This window comes from Heliangelus exortis, chromosome 1 (assembly GCF_036169615.1).
Source record: "Heliangelus exortis chromosome 1, bHelExo1.hap1, whole genome shotgun sequence".
Taxonomy (NCBI): domain Eukaryota; kingdom Metazoa; phylum Chordata; class Aves; order Apodiformes; family Trochilidae; genus Heliangelus; species Heliangelus exortis.
In genome coordinates, this window is record NC_092422.1 from 57041553 (window position 1) to 57064945 (window position 23393).

At 39.0% G+C, this 23393-nt stretch overlaps 1 protein-coding gene across 2 annotated transcripts in view; it reads right to left on the bottom strand.

Moving 5' to 3' along the window:
* COL4A1 (collagen type IV alpha 1 chain) overlaps positions 1-23393 on the bottom strand; it is a 128010-nt gene that overhangs the window by 13096 nt on the left and 91521 nt on the right. Inside the window, exons 25-45 of one of the 2 annotated variants that reach the window (XM_071743138.1) lie at positions 21033-21224; positions 20220-20388; positions 19743-19835; positions 19531-19635; positions 18008-18105; positions 16721-16871; positions 16293-16406; positions 15740-15907; positions 15097-15186; positions 14345-14497; positions 11401-11499; positions 11220-11309; positions 10247-10386; positions 9224-9350; positions 9044-9124; positions 8165-8263; positions 7618-7668; positions 5388-5573; positions 4559-4692; positions 1435-1507; positions 753-824 (exon numbers count right to left, since the gene is read on the bottom strand). In XM_071743138.1, the coding sequence (XP_071599239.1) occupies positions 753-824; positions 1435-1507; positions 4559-4692; positions 5388-5573; positions 7618-7668; positions 8165-8263; positions 9044-9124; positions 9224-9350; positions 10247-10386; positions 11220-11309; positions 11401-11499; positions 14345-14497; positions 15097-15186; positions 15740-15907; positions 16293-16406; positions 16721-16871; positions 18008-18105; positions 19531-19635; positions 19743-19835; positions 20220-20388; positions 21033-21224 (2485 nt within the window). Of the gene's footprint in view, positions 1-752; positions 825-1434; positions 1508-4558; positions 4693-5387; positions 5574-7617; positions 7669-8164; positions 8264-9043; positions 9125-9219; positions 9351-10246; positions 10387-11219; positions 11310-11400; positions 11500-14344; positions 14498-15096; positions 15187-15739; positions 15908-16292; positions 16407-16720; positions 16872-18007; positions 18106-19530; positions 19636-19742; positions 19836-20219; positions 20389-21032; positions 21225-23393 lie in introns of both variants that reach the window. The other variant, XM_071743148.1, reaches the window with a different exon arrangement.

Consider the following 23393-nt stretch of genomic DNA (forward strand, 5'->3'; position numbering starts at 1 on the left):
GGTTTATATTCTATGAGTCAGCAATGTGTGCTCAAAGCCCAGAGAACTATTCTGGGCTACATGAAAAGAAACGTGACCAGCAGGTCAAGGGAGGCAATCCTCCCCTTTTACTATCCTCTACAGACCCCACCTAGAGTACTCTGGGATCCCCAGTAAAAGAGGATGTGGACTTGTTCAAGCAGGCTGAGAGAAGAGCCTTGAGAATGATCAGAGTCTGGAACACCTCTCCTATGAAGAAAGATTGAGAAAGTTGAAGCTGTTCAGCCTAGAGAAGACTCTGGGGACATCTTAATGCAGTGTGGTGAGACACTGTAACAGGTTGCCCAGGGAAGCTGTGGATACCCCATCACTGGAAAAGTTCCAAGTCAGGTTGGATATGGTTTTCAGCAACCTGGTATAATGAAAGACATCCCTGCTCATGGCAGGGAGGTTGTTCTGGATGATCTTTAAAAGCCCCTTCAGACCTAAGCAATTATATGAGTCCATGGTTCTATGACATCATTTAAAAAATTCTAGTAATGACAAAGCATCAGTATTGATTTTTCAGAGCAGGAGATTAATATATTCACTCTTTCCATAATGCTTAATTCTAATCTGACTATTTGGATGTTGATACCATGACATTTGTTTTCATATTCCACATTTCTATACTGAATAAAACAGGTAGGGATATATCTATCAATTAGTCACAAACACAAACACATTTTAACAGCAACATCTCGGGGAAAAAAACCCAAGCCTTTTTATTATACCTTTAGATCCAGGAAGACCTTGGTCACCTCTCTCACCCTTAAGCCCTTGGAAACCAGGAGATCCTTTTGGACCTGAAGATAAAAGAATTATTTACATGAAAAATTCAATAATTTATTGATTTGGAAGGATATGTGCAGAGTAATCATGTACGACACCACAATCATGCAAGGGCTCAAAGAAATAATGACTGAAACCAGATTTTTCATAATTTAATTTATAATATGTTTCTCTAAATTATAAGAATTATTTGTTCTAATTAATAACTGCCATTTTTTTATACAAGCAGTGTTTTCAGGTATATGATGGTCAAAATAGCAGCAATAGTCAGCAAGGGAGACACACTAAGCCTGTGTTTCCTCTAATATAATAGTAATATTTGCCTCTGATTCTGAAGAAAATCTTAAGAATTCTTGACTGGCAATGCCCATAAACAATTAAATCAACATCCACAATTTAAAGCAAGCATGCATATAAAATGGACAAAGCAACACAACAGGAAAAAGGCAGGACACCTTCAGAAAAATCTCTATATAGCTCTCTTTTTTATGCAGCTTTCAATATCCTGTTTCAGTAATTTGTAACACAGAGACAACATTGTTTGAGAATCTTTTTTGATAGAGGCAGGATACTTAAGAGGCATCTTTGCATGCTTTTCAGGAATATAGTAAATTTTTTTCTCACCTGGAATACCTGGAATTCCTGGAGGTCCCAGATCACCCTTTTGACCAATATCTCCTGGTAAACCAGGACTACCCTGTATAAAAGAAAATGTGAAGTATAGTTATCCTACACTATTATGATATAACTCTCAAATAGGCTGTGTATTTTTGGAAACCTATGAAAAAAACTAGTATGACAGAAAAGCCAAGAAGTTTAAGGAATGCTTATTCCCTACCATGATTAGATGAGAAGCTTCTCTTACAGGAACAAGTGTGACACCTTGCTCTTACTGAACTTATGTTCAGTAAGACAAAAACTTATGTTTTGTCTTACAAAGATACTAGATCAGAATAAGGTCTCACTAACAGTGTAGCTAATAAAAAGACTCTCAAGCATGAGCCATATTGTCATGAAAAACATCAATAAGCATAAATCTCAGTGAATACTAATATCAGTGTAGCCCAAGCAGACAGTTGCTAGGGGTATTTCTGGACCACAGTAGACTTGAAAACTCCTACATTCACATGTGGAATGAAATTAAACATGCTCAATGATTGCCAATCCTCTGAAGGTTTTTACTTTTCAACAGAGCTGAAACAATCAGGGACTTAAACTCTTCAAACACATGTAAACTCCTCCTTCTGCCTTCACTATTCTACACCAATCCTCTGAAATTAATGGTAACAAGTTCACTGTAGCCTCACTCCAAGGAAAATTAAGCCCATATTCCAAAAGACATCATAATGGTAATTTAAATCAATGTAAAATTCCCTTCTTCTTTTTTTTCTGTTGCAGATCATCTGCAAAAAGCCTGTAAGTATAGTTTAGAGTCCCTTCCTGGCTGAAGCAAGATGGCAGTGGTAGTCTCCTATATTATAAAATGTGGAACACAGGTGGACAAAAGAAATTAAATCCCTTTGTTAAGTAACTTACCATTCAGAGGTTGGAGATGTGAATTGAGTGCTCAGTGAAAAGTAATACCAATGGTAGGACTCCTCTCATCAGATTTGGAAAGCAATAGAATAGACAGACACAGGAGTGATTTTTCATGTGATGTAAGTTAGATGTTTATATTTAGGTGAGAAGAATGACTCCCTGCAAACGTCTAATTCTTTCCTCTGACTATAAAGGGAGAAGAGATGGCTAGCACAAGAATGGATGTCAACAGTGAGACTTTTGAAAGTTAAACAAAAGAATGTAATACTTGTAATGGTAAGAGAGGTATTAATGAAGTAAAGTTCCCTGGTTTCCTTCAGTAGTTCCCTGGTTTCCTTCAGTCACATGGTCACAGGATGCAGGACTGTTTAAAGAAATGGCCCTCTCTGTGCACCATACCATGTAAATACATGCAGCAGAAAACAGAAGGGGCAACATTCAGAAGACAGTTATGAGTCAGATAATCTCATTAAAAGAGGCTTTTTAATAACATTTTTTTTAGGTGTTAATTATAAAATGGAATTATTTCTAACAGGTGTTTATTGGAAGCTTTCCATCAAAATACTTTTTCCACAACACTATTCAGTTTCTTAACCTTTTTTTCCCCATCAGATATAGATGGAAAACAATGTTTTGTGTTGGATCTGCTCCAAACAAAACAAAACAATTTCAGTCTGTGAACACTATTAAAATGTTTCTTTTCTCATTTCAACATTAAAATGCACAGAAAAAAACACGGGATTAGTATTTCATGATCTGATCTCTACATTCACTGCTTTTAATAGGATTTTTGGACAGGTTGTGGCACCCATCTTGTAAGCAGATCTCCTTTCTGACACAGGTTACCATGTACCTGCAGACCTGTACGAGCAATCAAGCTGTAATCAGGGCAGGAGGCTGTCACGTGGGGAATGATGAAGACATTAGAAACCCAGCTTAATATGTACCACCAAAGGAAGTTTAATATTGAAATAATTCTCACTGCAGCATTTCACAGTCAATTAACAACTCAGTACTATGCGCTGCAGCTCAAGGACAGTTAAAATATTTTCTTCTGATTGAAGGCATGGAATCAAAATCCTTTGACATTTCCCATTCTTGATAAGCAAACAGTCTTGAACAGGAATATCAACTTGTGAAAGCTTTACAACTGCCTGGGGTTTAGCAGCAAATTCTTAAAATAGGGAAAATATACTGGAATGGTATTTTGAAATTTCCTACCTTCAAAGCTGGTATGGCATGGTATAGTACAGTATGGCATGGTATGGTGTGGTGTGGTAAGGTATGGTCTGGTCTCAATGATAAAAAGAAAGGCATAGCCAAGACCTAGTGTCAGAACACTGAAGCTAATCCTTAATCATTTTTTAAGCCCATTATCAGTATTCTGCTTTTCACACCACAAACTTACTCATGAGTCTTCCTTCCTTTTGTATACCAGGGATCATTGAGTCCTACTTTCACTATTCGTTCATTATAATTATTATAATTATTATTATAATGTGTGGGGTTTGGGCGGTTTTTTTAGTAGGAAAGAGGAAATTAAAAGGTAAAATATAGAGTAAATTTTCAGTGTGAGAAAAGGTAGCAGACACTCCAAGAGAAAGAGTATAGAAAACCAGCTAGGCTGGGTGACTGTTCTATTCTACTTTGTTCTCCCTAATATGAAGAAAAGCGACTGGTCTAGATCAGGGGAAATGAATAATATATGACAACAATGTATTAATAGCATTGCCTGTTTGTATTTCTAAATCAGCAGCTATATTTCATCACTGACTACTGCAAGTGCACTTTATTTGAAAGGTTTCATAACAAAACCAAGCAGTTTAGGTATTTTCAAGAAGGCAATTTATCGTGAAATATGCAACCTTTTAAAATTAACTACTAATGCATTTGCAGGATTTATGGATGTGCTGCAGCCATCCTGTACTGTTAATACATTGTAAGTTATATTCTGGGTGTTGTATGTTACCACTTACTATCTATAAATTTGTAATAACTTCATTAGCTCACTGGGGCTTATTGGTAGGCAGCCTTTAAAAGGAGAGAATTGAAATGTTTTAAATCTGACTTTATATCATCAATAGTGAGTCCAAGGGCACTATGAGAATAAAGTATCATTATTTTGAACATGAAACATCTATGATTAATATATCCATTAATTACGAGAACAAATTCTCAGCAAATATTAAGTATACTGAAAATAACTTACTGGCAGTCCCTGGAAACCTGGATCACCTTTGTCTCCAGGACTCCCAGGACTTCCAGGCCAGCCACTGCTCCCCTGCTCTCCCTTGGCCCCTTTCAGACCTGGGGGTCCTGGTGGCCCTGTTGGACCTGGTAGACCTACAAACCAGAAAAAGAGAGTATTTAGTGGCAAAATCTGTTCGGAGCAGTACGTGATGGAAGACGAGCTGGCTCAATCTACAAATGGGTAGACCCAAAGAAACAACATTTTCTAACTCATTGTAATGACATTTCAAGAAGTAAGTGGGAGAATCTGTTGCAGTTAGGTCCGTATGACTCCCCATCTGACTGGACATCTATCTTTTATTGGATAAAAATCTATATTTTATTTATCTTTTATCAGATGGAAAATAGTGGAAAATTTTCTGTATGTGCAAAAAAAACAGGGCACATTCTCAGCTACAAACATGCAGGAGACTTATTGCAGCTCTGCTCTCCTCTCCACCTTAAACTCTAGCACAGGGCCACTGCCAAGGTAAAGGTGACACTTGAGCATTCCAAGGTGTAGGAACATTCGGCCATGGCTGCCTCAAATCAGTAAATAAAGTCCAGAGGGGAAAATGGAAATGGGAAGCAAACTTCTCAACATCAGAAAGCCTTCTGCACAAACCCAGCTGCCTGAGGAAATGAAATCAGCCTGTTCTAGGACATAATGCCAAACTGCCTATGATGTGGAGTTTTTCTCTGACCTGTGAGAAGAGGATAAATAAGGATCTGTGATATTGGTTATATTATTAATTCATTAGAGAAGCTCTGATCAACAACAGTGCATAATACTAAAAATAAAGAGTTACCTGGAAGTCCAGGTTGGCCTTGGGGTCCTCTGTCTCCTTTAGGGCCCTCCATTGCACTTCCTGGTAGTCCAGGAAGACCTTGGCTGCCTTTGGGGCCTGGTGGACCAATATATCCTGGTTCTCCTTTTAGACCTGGGATTCCCGGACTTCCTGGGGATCCTGGAAAACCCACTTCACCTTTTGCACCTAATAGTTGAAACAACCCCCAAAACATGGTTAGAGAAAGGATCACAATCACTGAAACCTTCTGCCTTATTATCCACTCACTCATCGTAAGCTTTATTCCTCAAGATAATACTTACTTTGCCTTTATACATTTGAATAAAAATGCAAAACTTTCAGAAATCTGTATAATTTGTCACATCACGACATAAAGTATGAAGAAAAGAGTAGTATGACTGACATACCTTTTCTTAGATAAACTGAGTACTGGGCTATTTTAATCTACTCTAAAAATAGATTAACATTCAGCATCTCTCTATCAGTCCTTCCACAAGAAATATAAAGGCTCCTAACCCTTACTCCATTACAATTACTATTGTCCTAGCTGAGTAATGGATGTTTTGCTTGACTAAGCACAAAAAGACTTACTCCCAGAGAAAAAGGGAAGATTTCTTTACCTAAGATCTAAATTTAGACACTTAGTACTTGTAGTACAAATAGTTTAACATTTGCTGTTCAGCTGAATTTTAGATCATGATTGAGCAAAAAGAATATAGACTCGCTGGTCTAATGGCAATAATAAGAGAATTGAAATGTATAAAGACCACTATTCCTGGCTCTTTTCCTAAACAGAACAGGATCTTTAAATCATGGACTTGTTTTTCTCAAATTAAAATATATTTGGAACAGAAATTATGCCAGTTGGATATCTATTTACTCTAAAATCATATATTTTTAAATGAGCTGTGCTGAGAAAATGAGAGACATGGGTAAGGTGAGAAAAGTGTTCTCATAATCCAGCATTCTACAAGCCTTACTGAACTATGAACAGAAAATATGCTTATTAAATAAGTTCTCTAATATTACAGCTTTCTCAGCAATTTTAATTAATCTGAGTTAGTAAATAAATGATATTCTAAAATTCTGCTTAATCACTGCTCATTGTCTACACAAGTTTCCTGCAATTAGGGAAGGAATGAGTGAGGTGGGACATTGGTATTTGAAGACATCTAAGTTCTTCAAAATTTGACATTTCATGTTAATTTTATAAAAGGATAGCTGAATCTTTCTTGGTTTTTGGATGTTCAACACTGAAAATTCTTTAATCATACAAGATTTCCTTTATCAGCAGCACTTTGATATTTCTTCACTACTGTATCTACTGCAGCCTCGTGTTTAGAACATACTTGTTTCATAAAATGGAGCATGGTGCATTACAGACACTTTTGAACAAGGACCAACTCCAGCCAATCAAGCCATTCTCACATCACAGAGCAGTGACACACTTTGTGAAGACCTCAGGTGGTCTTTATCTCCATCCCTGGAGATATTTAAAAAGAGACTGGATGTGGCACTCAGTGCCATGGTCTGGTAACTGCAGCGGTAGTGGATCAAGGGTTGGACTTGATGATCTCTGAGGTCCCTTCCAACCCATATGATTCTATGATTCTATGAAATCGTGATAGCTATGTGCCTGTACCCAAACTAGTAAGTCCTGAGTCCAGGTAAGAACAATTTTCAGTAACATCTCATTAGATCTCTGCTATCTTTGCATCTCTGCACCATGCTCCTGTGCATAGCCTAGACATGCTTTACTGAGCTGTATAAAAAAACTATTTTAGCAATGAATAATATTGCATCTGGGCTGCACAGCAGATTCAGGTAAAAGAAGTACTGTGGTATGGTGGCCACAAAACTACTATCTTTAGCTGTCTGGTGCATAAAGCCTCACTAGACTTTGATTCTTGCAAAATTAGTAGGAAAACAGAAATACTTGGAGTCAACAGCACAGCACACAAATACGGGAGTTATTTGTATTACCTCATCACAGCACAGCTTGCAGTAAATTCCACACTATGAATAATTACCTATTTTAGGGCATATCTAACTCATGTCCAAGATGCTGTCACTGTAACAGAAATTAGTATTTGAGCCTCTCAGAGTTTCTGCCTGCTCCGAAAGGGTATAGCATGTAAAAGAATGCCATAGAAAGTATGTGTGAATTACAGAATTGTATTTATAGTATGTTGGGAGGGAGTTTTGCTGCTTGTTTAAAAAAGTGGTTTACCTTTATCTCCCTTTGCACCGGGATATCCTGGAAGTCCTCTACCTGGACTACCTGCAATGTAGAGGCAGCAAAAAGTTAGGAGACATTGAACAAAACTCTATTAAGCAAACATAAAATCTAAATAAATGGTTTATGCAAAAGTTCTTCGGGGCAGAGAATGTCTTTGTTATTTATTGGTATTGTATCTGCCACAATGGGTCTTGTATGACTGAAAACCCTACCCTAAGAAAAGTCAAGCCTGTCCCATTATTTCACAGCTAAGTTGCAGACTGAAATTAATTTCAAAACACACCAATTCTTTAAAGTATTGCCAGCTTTTGTGAAATACATTATTTCAAGATGAGACTGATTAAACACAGTTGCTCATGTAGATGATGAGCTTTACAATGATGGATGGCAGTAGTTTGTAAGGACCATACTAATTTTATTTTCTAAGGTTCCACCCCAAATGCCTCAAACCCAGTGCACCCCTCTATCAGCCACTCATGCATTTTTGTATCTCTGTGCATTTTTGTACCCCATAACCACAATATGGCAGCTACAGTACCTTGTTCACCCTTTGCACCAGCTGCTCCTGGAATCCCATCATAACCTGGTTCACCCTTCTGTCCAATGGCACCAGCAGGACCCGGAACACCAGGCTCACCTGAAAAATCATTGCCATTTTCATTTAACCTATGAATCATCAGACTTTTTTTTTTTTTTTTGCTTGGTTATGTTTTTTATTTTCCTGTAAAGAAAAGCTTAACTAAACCTGAACTTACTCTTTTGCTCCCACAGAGACCAAGCAGATACTGCATGATGACTTCAATGTGACTGTTCTTTGAGGTTACTTTTGAATTTAATCCGTGTTAGACAGGGCTCAAGTATTACAGATTTTGACATAGCTAATTATCAGGAATCTCAGTGAATTTAGAGAGCAGAAACTCCAGAAAAGACCTGTGAATAGCACAGCTCATTGCCCAGTGATATGTTGTATCCTGCAGCCAGTGAACTAAGAACACAAGGCTCCAGGTTCAAAAAAAGAACCTGGTTATAACAGCACAGACTTAGACTCCCTTACTCATCTCTCTACAATCTGTAATGATGCTAACATAGTGATTCAGATTTGGGCCCATAGATCAACTTTATCATTTTTAAATGAACTCACAAAAAACAGAACGAGTGGCTGTAGCAACAACCAGTTTTGTGGAAGGTAGTAAAATATCTTCCACAAACAGAACAAAAGAAATGTCAACCCCACACTCCAGTGACTCAGATTTACCTGGGAAACACCACTGACTTTTTTTCCCTTAGGAAATGAACAAACATAGCAGGAAATGTCTAAGCCAAAATGAACATGGAATGCCACAGTGTTTGTTTTAGCCACTGGCTGGATGTGAGCACTACTTTAAGTAGCATTTGGTGTTTTGTTTTTCTTTCCTACCTGGTTCTCCTTTTAAACCTGGAATACCACTTAAGCCAGGGAGTCCTTTTTCACCCTTTTCTCCATGGCGGCCAGGGCTCCCTTAAAGAAAGAAAGAAAAGTTTACATTCAGAATATCTGATAGAAGCTTCACATTATTTTTCACTGCCATTTCTGTTTCATTAAAACATAAACACTTGCCTGGAAATCCTGCCATGCCAGGGGATCCTTTGGGACCTGGAGCACCCGGCATTCCAGGAATTCCTGCACTACCCTTTTCACCCTTATCTCCAGATAAACCTGGACTACCCGTTCTTCCTGGTTCTCCCTAGAGGAAGCAACACACATTAAAAGATCCAGACAGTAATTCTTAAACAGCTTTTTCCATTTGTAATGGTAGATGTCACCCCTCTTACCCACCAGAATTACAAAGAATTTCATTCTCGTTCCATTTAGAAAAAAAAGTCGTTTAGGATTTGACATTTAATTTCACTATCAAAATTATTGACTTTTCTAGCAACTGCTTAGTATCTACATATGAAATAAATAGCTTTCTATGCATTTTTTAACAAAGTCTTTTCCAAATTAGCCTCTTAACTTACTAAATACAACTAATAATCTTTGAAAAAAAATCAGTTTTCCATTCTTCAAAACATTTGAAGATTACATATTATGAATGTACCAGATCAGTAAATTTTATTTTTACAGTTTTTGCTTATAAATTCATGACTACTGCCATTTTACAGCCAGGAAAAGGAATCTGAAAGAAATTATAATTCTGTTAGAATACTGTTAGAGATTAAATTAGCTTTATAGACAGTATTAATATAATTCTCTTTTCAGTGATATCTGAGCATTTTATAGTTTTTTCAGCTTCCCAGTATCTCTGTAAAAGTACAAAAACACTATTTCAGTGTGATTACTTTCTCTGTAAGAAGGCCTTTTCACTTAATTTACTTAGTATTTTTAAGAGTTATTCCCCTCTCTCATATTTCTAGCATTGTAAAGCAGTCTATTCTGAGGAGGCAGAATAAGTAAAAACCCTGGAGGTAATGGTCCCCATCAAACAGAATACATCTAAACCTGTGCATATGCACACTTCTCAAGTTTCTCATCAGGTATTTAGATGAGCATAATAGAAAATACAATGAAAGAGCCAATTGCATCTTTTAAAATGAGGTACTTGGTAGAGTCAGACAATTAAATCCTTAGGGATGTAAATACCTTCTCACCAGGAGACCCTGGAAAGCCAATTCCAGGAAAACCTGGTGCTCCTTTGTCTCCTTTTTCACCTTTTTGCCCAGGGAACCCTGGTGTGCCTGGTGCACCTGGTACTCCTGGCAGACCCTTTTCTCCAGGTGTCCCTAGTAAAAGAAAATTAAAAAGGAGGGTATGAGAACTAGACAATGATTTCTTCATTGCCTTAGTTATTCACAGATAGAAAAGCAACATAACTCACTAAATAGCTAGTGAATTAACTTTTGACATTTATTCTCTAAATGGGACTTTATATAGGATAACACACTCAGAAGGTCATAATCTTGGATTCAGAGCTCTTGCTAAAAATATGATTTGAATAAAAGTTTATGTTGATCTGACTGGTTTCTAACAGGACCACAATGACAAAGGGACACTGATGTAGAAAACTTTTCTGTTCCTCTTTATCATTTCAGTCTTTCAGCTTTGATATCCTAAATATAGTAGGCATAAGACCATCTAAATGGAGATGAAGTTTCTGTGTTGAGGTACAGAATGGTTCTTCTCCATTCTATTTTTTACCAGTCCCCTCTACAACACTCTTCCCAGACCACTACACCTTGTAATTAACATGCAGTACACAGTAACCCACCAAACTTTCAAAAGGGGGAAAACACACAAGAAGCTTAATGCAGTTCACACACTAGCAGAGACAGACATACAAGCAGATATCACGTGAAGAAATGCCTGCCTGCAACAAATGTACAAACCCTACAAATCCAGCTAAAGGATTCACATGTAGAAACTTAGGAAACTATCCCATTATTTGTATATAACAATAGGATTGAGAAAGCAGTGTCCCAAAAACCTGAAGTTCAGACACTACAAACAGCACAACCATTTAGTAGATCTACACCAACAAAAATCCCATCCAGGTCTCTCATGATGTTCTGTACTAAATTGAGGAAAAGAATAATAAGAAATTCTTAGCAATCAGTACCTGGCAAACCCATTTCACCGATCGATCCTTTTTGCCCTGGAAGTCCTGGATCCCCTGGAAATCCTGGGGGGCCCTGATCACCTTTTGGTCCTGTGGACAGCAGAAAAATTAAGAGTCTCATTAGCTAATGCAGCTTAAAATACCTGATGAACAGTCTCTCTGTTGCCAGCTTCAGACATACCTGGCTGTCCTGGAGTACCAGGTTCACCATCCTTCCCTGGAATTCCTGGTTCTCCATATTCCCCCTGTAGCCCTTTTTCTCCAGTTGGTCCATGGTCTCCTAGACACCAAGAGAAAAAAAGTAGAGATCAGTGATATCAAAATTTACTGTAATACCATAAAATAATCCTTCTAGTTAATTTCTGGCCACTGTTGCTTCTCTCTGCTGAACAAGAAACCAGCTGAATTCAAGCTTCACACGTTGTACAGTAGAGTCACACTTGAGTAAAACACAATTCTCCCATCATTAAGGCAATGCTGAGGAAAGGCTGCAAGCTATTACGATTTTTCAGGTGTCTGTGAAATTACAAGGCACGTTACATCTTTAAAAGAAATTGCAAATGAACACGTGTTTGAGTTAAATTAATCAGTTACTTCAGAAGTGCCACACAATATCAGCTGTTAAGAGAAATGATTGATTTGACTGCTCTGCCAGCTAAAAAAGCACATGTGAACAACTAGTTCGCAACCAGAAATTTGCAATTTCCTCAGTTCTATCTATTGTAGAAGCACCTTCATCATTCTAGATGGCTCCAACTCTTATTTCGTGGTATACCTCTTCTCCAGCTTTAAGGTCCAAGATTTTTGGTCCATAAACCTTACTTCTAGTGTCACAGAAGTGCAGGACACTAGATTACTAAAGATGGCTTGCTGAATGATTTTAAGTGGATTTTATTAAAAAAATCCCAAGGTGTCCAAAGTCAAATTTTTTCATTAAACATCACTGACAATCTTTCACAAAAATTATGTGTCTTTTCTGCACAATTTGTATTTTTGAAGCTTCTCAAAACATTAATGTGATATTCATGCCTAGAGAGATGAAGGCAGCTAATAGATCAGTAAAGTTATGGAGTATAACTAGGTTATTTTTCTCTACTGGTACCAAGTTTATTTGGGTTGAAGAGGATGACATGGGCAGAATAGCAGCAGAAATTGGCAGATCTGTTTGGAATCTACCCTTTCACCTCATGTGAGCCTGGCCAATATGTTGACTGCATGTGGTCAGGAAAAGGTAGAACATTCAAATTTGCAAGCAGGCATTATTAGTGCTAGAGAGATGAAGAAGTTAGTAAACAAAGAAATTAACTATTTGAATTTCTCAGCAAAAGTTTATTTAAATGCATATAACCAGTGTGCCTCATTTGGATTTCTGAAAGGAAAATGAAACTAATTATCAATCAGTCAACCTACAGGCCAATAGTAGTTAAGAAAGTAATGAAAAACAACCTACATGGATTTGTTCCAAGGATTTTCATACCCCCATATATACCAAGATCAGGAACAAATGAGAAGAATTCATCTAGATTAAATCACTATAGGCTGGGAGCCTCATCAAATACAAATGTGCACTAAGCAGGTGTATCTCAGCTTAGAGGCAGATGTGCTCCACACCTGGTCCATCCCTCCCTTGCAGTGCTTGGCTGTCCAAACTGAGAGGCACAGCCCAGCCACATGCCTTGGTTTCTCTGAGACCCAACCAGGACACTTGAGCCCAAGTGTCCTTCTGACAAGAGGTCAGGGCATGGAAATCAGGGCATGGAAAACTCTCCTGTTTTCAGTTTTCATAGTATAGGTATCAGTGTTTCACCACCAAACTGGAAAGGAATCGCCATTGCTCTGTCCTGTGTCCAACAGAGAATATATTGATGAATATACAGATGACACTAAACTTGAAAGGCTCAAAAAGGAGGATGGGATTAAACTGCAGATAAGGATTTTGAAGAGTTAGAGTAAAGGCTGCAAATCAACATCGTGAAATTTAAATGCGTAACAGAACACATATGTGGTAAGGAGAAGTTAAAAGCATACATATAAAATGAAAAATTATTGCACAGGCAGCAGTCCTGAAGTAAAGAACTAAGAATTATAGCAAATAACAAGCTGAGTCAGCTCTTGTTTCAAGAAAGGGAAATTTCATTCCAGCAGGGCAGAAGTACTTCACTTGCTTCAACAAAGTGCACTCCACAGGGATGTAGCCAAACTGGGGAGGAGTCAAAAAGGGTACCAAGAATGATAATTGTTTCAGAAAACGTGATATGCAATGAAAGGCTAAAGGATCTGGCTGAGGGAAATGGCATACAACATGATCTAGGTAGCCCCCTTCTAAGGCCTACACTTTTATTTTAACTAAAACAGTTACCATTTACTTTAAAACTCTCATGGGATTTTTTAATAAGAAGTAAATCTTAATTTAAAAAGGACAAATAATAGAAAAATATAAAATACACACTTTTTTTCTTTGAAAAGAAAAATCGGACAGGGAATGATCTTAAATAACTAAATTGTCATGTGGCAGTAAAAATAAGAATGCATTGTCTGGCACACATAGTATCTCTACCACGATGAATTTTCCAATAGAAAACTGATTGCCTTTTTCCTGCATATTACCAGATGTTTCTAAACTAACATAAGTTGATCTTTTGGTATCAGTGCCATATATGTGTGTCTTTTGTGAAATTTATTCAGGTCACAAAGAAAGATGTGTCAAGAAACGGTGCCTCCTTTTCTTACAGTATCAGTCAGTCTTCATGGCCACAACAATATTTTCGCTGGAAGTTTTACATGAAAGACAGCTTTTCCCTTCTGGTAAGCTGTAGATTCTACTTTTTAAATTTCTTTTTTTTTTTTTTTGAGAGTCTTCTGATAAGAGAGGAGAGGTAAAACTGGTCTTATAAGGGCAAATCGAACATCTTCCATCCAATCAAAATCCTTTCTATGTGTGATTAACCTTCATTTTTATGGCATTGAAAGATACCAGAAAAATATCTGCATTTGTTATTTGAAAGTCTTTAATCTTGTTTTTTAAATTGTTGTCTAAAACTAAGACACAACTGAAGCCAAAGCCTCATTGCTTAACAGTATATGAGTGTTAGTTGCATTATTCCACAGCTAGAGACTAAAGTTACCTTTTTCTCCTTGATCTCCCTTTTGGCCTTTGAGACTAACCATGTCCATGTTGTCTATCGTTCCAGGTTTTCCTGGGAGACCAGCTTCACCTTTATCTCCTTTGACACCTGGATCACCCTGTGGTCCAACTACACCCTTGAGACCTGGGCTACCTATAAAGTGATAGCACAGAATATTAGAGTGGCACATAAAACTTTGCAAAAATATTTAGTAGACAGTAACAAAAGACATTAGTTAGTTATTCAAATTTTGAGCACTGAATACCTTGTCCTGTAACAACCCATTTATCTCATATGAAGTTTTCCTATACCAGGACTTCACAATAGCTCTGTCAAAAAAGTTGACATATTTTTCCCATTTCACAGTCATTAATTTTAGACTCTCAAAACAATAGGGATAGGAGTTTGGCAATAATAAAGAATATTATTTGAAGGATTTAATTAAGACCTTCCTGCTTTCTGTAATTCCAAATAGTAATTTTCTTGGGTTAGTAACTAAAGCATCCTTGCACCTAGCAAACACTTATGTTTTTGAAGAATGGATCAAAAATCCTGGCTCGTTGCCCTAATACAGGGCTGCTCCCAGAATAATGCTTTTTAAATTACACTATTTCTAGCTTACAGGGAATTTACTTAACATTAAACATTCCTTAGGCCAAACATATTCCTTAAATTTTGTTATTTCCAGACTTCTTGTCTGCTGACAAAAAAGTCTAATATTTTAATTTTGATTTTGAGAAAATATCTCTTACCTTTTTCACCAGGCAACCCTCGATCTCCAACTGGTCCAGGAGTTCCTGGCAATCCAGGAGTTCCCATAACTCCCATTTCTCCTTTGGGACCTGAAATCAAAGTGAAGGAGTTAATACAGAAATAAAGCAAGCAGTGCAAAGTACAAGAAATTGAATTATTTACTCCATATCATATTAGGAATCACACTACTTAATGAAAAATGGGACAAAGAAAATGATTAATCTAAAATAGACTGATAGAGAAAACAACAGTAAAAACAGTGTTATGAAAACCAAGATCAACCACGGTTTGTAATGGGTTTTTGACAGATCCTTAAAACTTCCTACTACAGTAAACAATGCCGTAGTAACAAAGGCATTATTAAAACCACATTCTGTCATTGAAACTGTGCAGAATAATTTCATTATTACAAGCCAAAGACTAGTTCTGACACTTGCTGGATTTTATCCACCAAAGGACTTGAGTAACAATCCAGTTATACATACACAGAGCTGCTTTACTGACATCAGCCCATGTGTTTTCCTAAGCTTGGGCTCTTTGATGGGTAACTGAGTGAAATGGCAGGATACTACAGTTTAATTAAAAAGTTGTCAAAGGTGTTTTTTGCAAAGTTTGCAAAGATGCAAAGGAAAAGATGTTTACCTTCTGATCCTTTCAGTCCAACAGCCCCCTGTGGACCTGGCAGGCCAGGTAACCCCACAGACCCTGGTACTCCAGGCTGACCTTGGCTACCTTTATCCCCTTTTGGTCCTGGCATATCTAGACCTGGGATACCAGGGAAGCCCCTTTCTCCTTTCAGACCAGGAAATCCTAGGATAAAACAGAAGATTCAGGATTAGCATGGGGAACGCCAGTAAAAAGAATACCTGATAACATCAGGCTCAGAAATTACATGTCATGAAGAATGAAGACTCAAAGCCAGACAGCAGAAGTAGTCCCCATTGTCTAAGTGAGGTTTTGATCCTGTATACATTACCCACCAATGACCTAAGGAGACTGAACAAAATGCCAGGCATTTGCCCAGGAAGCCTCACCCCACATTTTGGACCAGACAGAGGAGACCCTCTAACCTGCCCCCCCCCCCCCACGTCACCAATCTCACACTGCCAAACAGCTCATGATCAACACGTTTGCCAAAGCCAATATCCATTTATGTCTGTTCCTTAGCACTGTCATGGGAGTATTTTCCTCTCACCTGGAGGTCCCTGGGGTCCTGGCTGCCCAGCGGGTCCTGGCGTTCCCTGCGGGCCCATCCCTGGAGCACCTGGAGGGCCTTGCAAGCCCTGCAGTCCTGGGAGGCCAGGGTCACCTGTGGGGAGACAGAGACTTAGACAGAGGGTACTCTGATGTTGTTTGAAATCTTATTTGGTAAAGATGCTTCAGAAGCACTTCATCAAGAAGCTCTCATTGCAGCCTCCATAACCTCCTGCCTGGGCTCAGGGTATGGGCTGCTCTTTGCTGATAGCGTAGGCTACTGGTGGTTGGAAGGAGAAAACAAGGGGAAGGAAAAAAGGCAATACCCTGAGATATTAATAGGGTATCTGGTGAACAGATTTTTGCTGTACCTATTGGGGAATCACTTTAGAAAAGAAATAAAATACAGAGCTGTACTTGACATATTACCTCTGAATCCTTGCTGCCCAGGTATGCCCGGAAAGCCTTGCTCGCCACGTAAGCCAGGCAGTCCTGGATTTCCCTTCTCTCCACGGGCACCAGCTGGACCTGGGATGCCTGGCAGTCCCTTGGGGCCAGGAAGACCTACACCAGGCTCACCCTAGCCAAAGAAACACAACAGACTGAGAATGAAAAGAGCAAAACCGAGAATTCATTCACTGACTGTATTTAAATGACTAAGAGGCAGAGAGCTATACAATCACTTCAGGGGAGATGTCCTGGTTTGGGCGAGGATAAAGGTGACTTTCTGTCTTTTGCTTTTGCTTTCAGCTAAGTCTCTTGTAAGTAGTTGCACTTGCTGAAATTAACAGCAAGTTTCTCAGACAGTGTCTGCTTCTAGGACTGATAACACTCAATGTTTATAGTTACTGCTAGAGACTGATGTGCAGAGCCAAGGACACTGCTCAGCTCTGAGGAACATTTTACCCTCCAGAAGGAACAAAGAGGTCCCACCTGCAGCCCTCCTGTGGGGAGGAACGGACAAGATAGGTGCCAGAATTGACCAAACAGAGTATTCCATCCCATACACATCATACTCAGTATAAATTTGAGGGATCACAAGGGTCAAGCCAGATTCCAGTTTCCTGCCCTTTCTGGCTTTCCTGCTTCCCTTTCTTCACCCGTTCCCTGTTTTGCTTCAGCATCTTGGGAGGACTCCATCCATTCCTCTGCCTGTGGTCCTGATCCATGCCAGCCCAAATCTGTGTGTTCCTGCCTCCAGCTCCTGACTGCTGCTGACTCCAGGAGTCCGGCCTGGACTTTCCCAGGGCTGCCCTGCAGCCTCGGTGGTGACGTGAGAGTTATTGGGGGAAAAGGGGCGAGGAACATGGGATCAATTTTCCTGTATATTTGTATATATTTAGTAATTTTTCCTATTTATCATTACTGTTTCATTAAAGTTGTGTAGTTTAGTTTCCAACCCATAAGTCTCTCTCCCTTATTCTGTCTCCTTTCTTTATCAGGGTGGAGAGCGGGCTTAATAGAGAGCGTCTGTTACTCGGTTTAATTGCTGGGCCAGTGTTAAACCATGACAGGAGAGCAATAAGCCTTAGAATTAATGTCAAGCATCCATCCATATACTCCATTCCTTTTTGTGCACAGTGGGAAACATGAGATGAAGGACAGTTTGGCTACCTTTTTGTTTGGTTGGTTAGGTTTTTTTAAGACAAGAATCTTTGCACACATTCCTGTTAATATGGGCAGTCACAGATAACAGTATCAGCAGCTGATACCTACTTTTTGACCCTGTAAACCTGGTACACCAGGCAAACCATCCAAGCCAGGGGTTCCTGGAGTCCCCGGCAGACCAGGCGAGCCAGGTTGACCTGGAAAACCTATAAAACAAAACTCATATCATTGCTGTTCCTGCCTGCAAATGTCTTTTGCTGTTTCTTCAACTGAACTGTTCACATCCTCACAGGGTCATGTTTTAAAAGGTCTGAGTAGTCCTTTATGTCAGACATCTAGGGATGCCAGCACCCAAATGTCCCAAGAGAGATTAAAATGATGAGCGTCATGCAGCATTTGGCTTCTGATGAGAAAGAACCACCCAGAAGAAATAAATGCCATCTCCTCTTAAATTAATAGCTTTGTGGGTTTATGTCATTGAGAAACATCCTGTCTACAAAACTGGGTTCTCAAAGCCTTCTTTAGAATGGGCATCAGACTGAGGGATGCACAACGAAATCCATCTGTGAATCAACATCTTTTGTTCCGTATATTTTGTGGGACATGTCCTACACATCCTACTGTGGGTTGCACACAGAAGGTTTTTATGCCACAGCTAGCCCATGCACTGAGCCTTGGGAATGCAGGAAGGAATACATACAACATTCTGCAAAACATTTAAAGATAGATCTCACTCAACACCATCACATGCTCAATGAATTGAGATGAAGCTCCTCTCCCAGGTAAAGGTCTCAGAGAGTGGGAAATCCAGCTTTTAGGCTAAGCCTCATGAAAATCATGGGGCAGAGCTGAATTCAAAGAAGAGTCATTGAAAGAAATATATTTGATTTGTTGTTCCTTTCTTGATGGCATCACAGAACATGCAGAAATCCTTTTACTGATACAGTGGGCTGCTTCTGTTTGAGTTCATATCCCCCCATCTAGCTGGACGAACTATAGGTGGTCACAGGTAAAGAGCTGCCTTTTCTCCTTATGAAGTCTTTCTGACTCTCCCATTTCATTGTGAAGACACACATGAATTTTGAGGATTGAGGTGTCTGCTGATAGCTCAGTCATCCAATTCTAAATTAGTAGCAGTGCTATTAAATACAGCTCCCAAAAATTCAAAATTAGATTATGAAAACGTAGACTTCTTCTAAGCTATGTGCATACCCTGCCAATGGCCATGCAGTGAAGATTGAATTTATGCAGAGTACACTGATATTCTAACCAAACCACTTTCAGCCACCTGGGATGCAGCAGAACTGCTAGGTCTGGCCCCAAATTATTATAGTTAAGTCAGCATGTATTTTTTGACCAACCACATCATCTTTCAGAACAGTCATCCCATATTTCAGCCACCTCAGCTGCTGCAATATAAGATGTTCCACTACATAACTTTCTATGATGTCTGTAACTGCATAAAGCAAGTGTGCATCAAAAGTATGTTTATTGTGGTGCTTGTGGACTTTTGCAAGGGAGGTTCTTCAAGCAGCACCTCCCAAATCTCATGCACCTATGGCTGGATGACAGTGCAAGTCTCCATACACAGAAGTTACACCAGCTCTGTTAGATGGATTATTTTGTCTTACCTTTGGGCCCTGGAGGTCCAGGGAACCCTATGCCTGGCTGCCCAACAGCACCTTTTTCCCCTGGCTGGCCAGGTCTGCCTGGAAGCCCAGGACTCCCTTTGTCACCTTTGCAAGTGAAAACAAGACAAATGTTAATAAAAAGGTTAGCTTCTGGGGAACAGAGCTATTATGACCATTATAGCCAATAGATCAAGGTTAACAGAATACTGTACCTTGGGGTCCAGGGAAACCAGGTGGACCAGGAAGGCCATCTGCCCCAGGAGGTCCAGGGAGTGGTATAGTTCGTCCTGCTTCACCCTTTGCACCTGTGAACGTAAAGATATATTAAGTACAGGAACCAGTGAAACTAAACATGGGAGTTCAAACTATCCAGCACTATTAGTCCATCCACACCATTATAACTGATCTGTTATGAGGTTTGTTTTGGGTTTGTTTTTTTTTTTTTTTTTGTAAAAGATCCATAGAAAAGCATCCTAAGCCTAGTTTAGGATGAACCTAAACCATTCTATTTGGCCTAACGAATGCTTCAGGAAAACTGCCCTCAGAAGATTGCAATTACACTGTTAAAAAACAAACACTGATTTAAATGAGAAAGCCTTTTTATTTCAATCTTAAATTCTGGTGTTCTTCTAAGTTGTACCACTTAAAGAGCACTGATTATTTTTCTTTAAAGCATACTATAGCATTACCTGGAAGGCCTGGTAAACCTGGGGTCCCAGCAAAGCCTCTGTCTCCTTTCTCACCAGGTAACCCTGCAGCACCTATCCCAGGAGGGCCAGGAAAACCTCTTTCACCACGTACTCCAGGGAATCCAGGTTGGCCAGGGGGACCACGTTCTCCTTTCAAGCCAGCTGTACCCTAATTTTTGGAAAGCATTAATGTACCTCTTGCCTGACTGGCCAGAGAGAACACACCACCCTCTATCTTTGAATATTTTGTAATTTGGATTTAGTGCATGAATCTTTAATGCTGAAGAAAGTGGATTTTTTATCATGGAGTTCAATGGAAACAGAACCAAGTTCCATGTAGAATAGGACATGGAAATCATACCTAGCATGCAATGCAGCTAACTGTTCCCAGTGGTGGATCTGGGAGCAGATGTGAGCTCCACATTTAGCTCCACATCCATATCAGCTCAACTCTACCAGTGCAAGCCTTTAGTTTCCACAGAAATATGCTAGAACAGTTAAATCTTGGCTTAACAATCTCTACTTGTATAGAGTTGGAGTTTGAAAGGGTCAAAATCTATGAATAGTTTGATGTTGAAGAACCATCCTCCTCACTAGTTCCAGGGAAACTGGAGTCTTCCTTTGAAGAAGAATGAATTACTCAAGGTAAGGACAAGATGTGGAACCATGAATGAGGCCAATAAACATAAACCATGTATAGGGAGGGCATAAAAACATGTGAAATCTGATCTGAAAGACAGAAAGTATGGGATAGTGTGTAAACATAATAAACACACAGCAGGGCAATATGTAAACATAAAGAAACAAACATACCGCTGCTCCTTTCGGACCCTGGGGACCTGGCAATCCATCTTTTCCTGGTCTTCCTTCTCTCCCAGGAGTACCTGGTTGCCCTGGGAAACCAGGATCTCCCTTTTCACCTTTCAGGATAGAGTCATAAGTAAAATCTCCTGGTTCTCCTTTTTCCCCAGGTCTGCCCATAAGTCCTGGAGTGCCAGGAGGGCCCTGAAATTTAATAAAGAGAGAAGTTATCTGTTGCCCTTCCAACACTTCAACTGATACAAAAGAAAACAAATCTTCAGAAATTAAAGAATAGACTCAAATCAAGTAAATCATTAAGTTTTCAACTGAGGAGGTTTCCAGGCCATAGCAGAGTGAATGAAGAATTATAGCAAAACTTCTTGTCTTGATTATTTTGTTATTTATCATAACACAGGTATAAAATTTTAGATGGTCCATATAAGTTTACACCACTTATACAAGAACTGTAGGCCATGACACCAAAAAATTACTCTTAATTTTCAATAGACCACCCACTGGATGTGAATTTTGCATATTTATATAGTATCAGCATCAAGGTAAATCAGTTTTTTTAAAAAGGTATTTTCAGAGTTTATGTGTCTGTCTCAACTGTTAAATGCTGAGTTCTGTAACACTATGCAACCTATTTCCCTGAAGCAGATGCAACAAAAGTACACCTAGATTTCCATAATAATTTACAATACCAGCAGGAATAGTTCTAATACAGGAAAATAACATACTTCCAGTATGCAAAGAATAACTCAGCCCAAGTCACAGGTTTAAATTGCTTATACAAGCCCCACCCATGGTCTTCTTTCTTGCAAAACCTTTTAAATCAACTACAATATTAATCAAATATGTAGAGTGTATATAAAATGAAATTAACTGCCTCATACAAAACTCAAAAGTTATTTGCACAACAGACAAGGCTAAGTGAAGGCTGAAAGCTTCTCTCTGGGTAGTTTATTTATGTCATTTAGCTCTCATATAAATAAACATTTCCCTTTATTACTTAAGTTCATTGATTTTGTACAATTAATAATCACAGTCAGTTGGTACCACCAGAATGCTGGGCACATGCTCAGAAAAGAGCAAGGTCTCCTGGGGAGAAATTATCTACCTTATAGTAATTCAAGAAATCCAATTTTTCCTTAAATGTTTTCTATGACTTACATTATTGTTTCCCATAGGAACAGTCTCTCTAATTTCAAATGAATCAGAGGTGTTCACTAGGATAGTAAAGCACAGACTTCATGGCCATTTCTGGCTGATGTGTGCCCTCCACAAAAACTTGAACCAGAACACAGTCAAGATTACTCTTTCCATTAGATTTGGTGGGTCCTGAATCAGACCCTGATGCTCTGGCATGGCTCAAAACAATGTGAGCTTTTGAGGCTGTCTCTATGTAGTTTTTCCAAACTAACCCATATGCTGGATTACCACCTGGCTGAACTTTGTGGAACAAAACAAACTTGAAAGCATTCAAAACAGCAGCCAATTCTGGTCTGGTGAAAGACATGACCAGAACTGAAGAGGCAATAAAAGGAAAATACAAAGGCGTGGCAAAACGTGTGCTGATAACAAATGCCAGACACACACACACACACAAGTTTAAATACATTAGGTTACCTTTTATTTTTCTCCAATGTTTTTTTCATGGATTCCATTCATATAACCCCAGTCACTGAGTAATGCCATCTTATTTATTGTGGTAGAAATAGAGAATAGACTTCATCCTAGCTAACTTTCATTGGGTGAACTCAGGCACCTATGTTTTACTTATACTCAAGGGAGAAAAACAGATTATGTGAGTGCAGAATTCATCCAGGTGGCTTGGTTTAGCTTCTGAAGGACCTCTTGAGAAGCAACCCATGTAACTGTAGTGTATGTTAAGCTACTGCACATGAATGTCACTGCAAAGTTATGTTGCCAAAAGTTATCAGCTGGAAGGAGAAAGCAGCTTTGGGAAAAAAAAGTCTGGGAAGACTCTGACAAACTCAGAGTAGTTACACTGCGAATGGTGTAAAAATCCACATTACAAGAACGTGTATGATAATGTAGGTCTTGAGAGCACACAGGGACACTCAAGTGAATTCTGAAAGGATCAAATGTAGCTGTGCCAGCACTATGTTCATCTTAGTGTAAGTTGTGTTACATCTGAGACAACTGCTATTCTTAGGGCTGTTCTGCTTCTGGTACCCAGCCTTGTTCACCGAGAGTCATGCTGTGCTGCATCAACATAATTTACAAGTGATCATAATATGAAGGTACTATCTGCTTTCACAGCTTTTGTTTAGCTCCTCAAAACTACTCAGCTTTTTCTGTTATCTAGTTGTGTTTTATGGAATATACTGCACACATTTCCTAAAATTT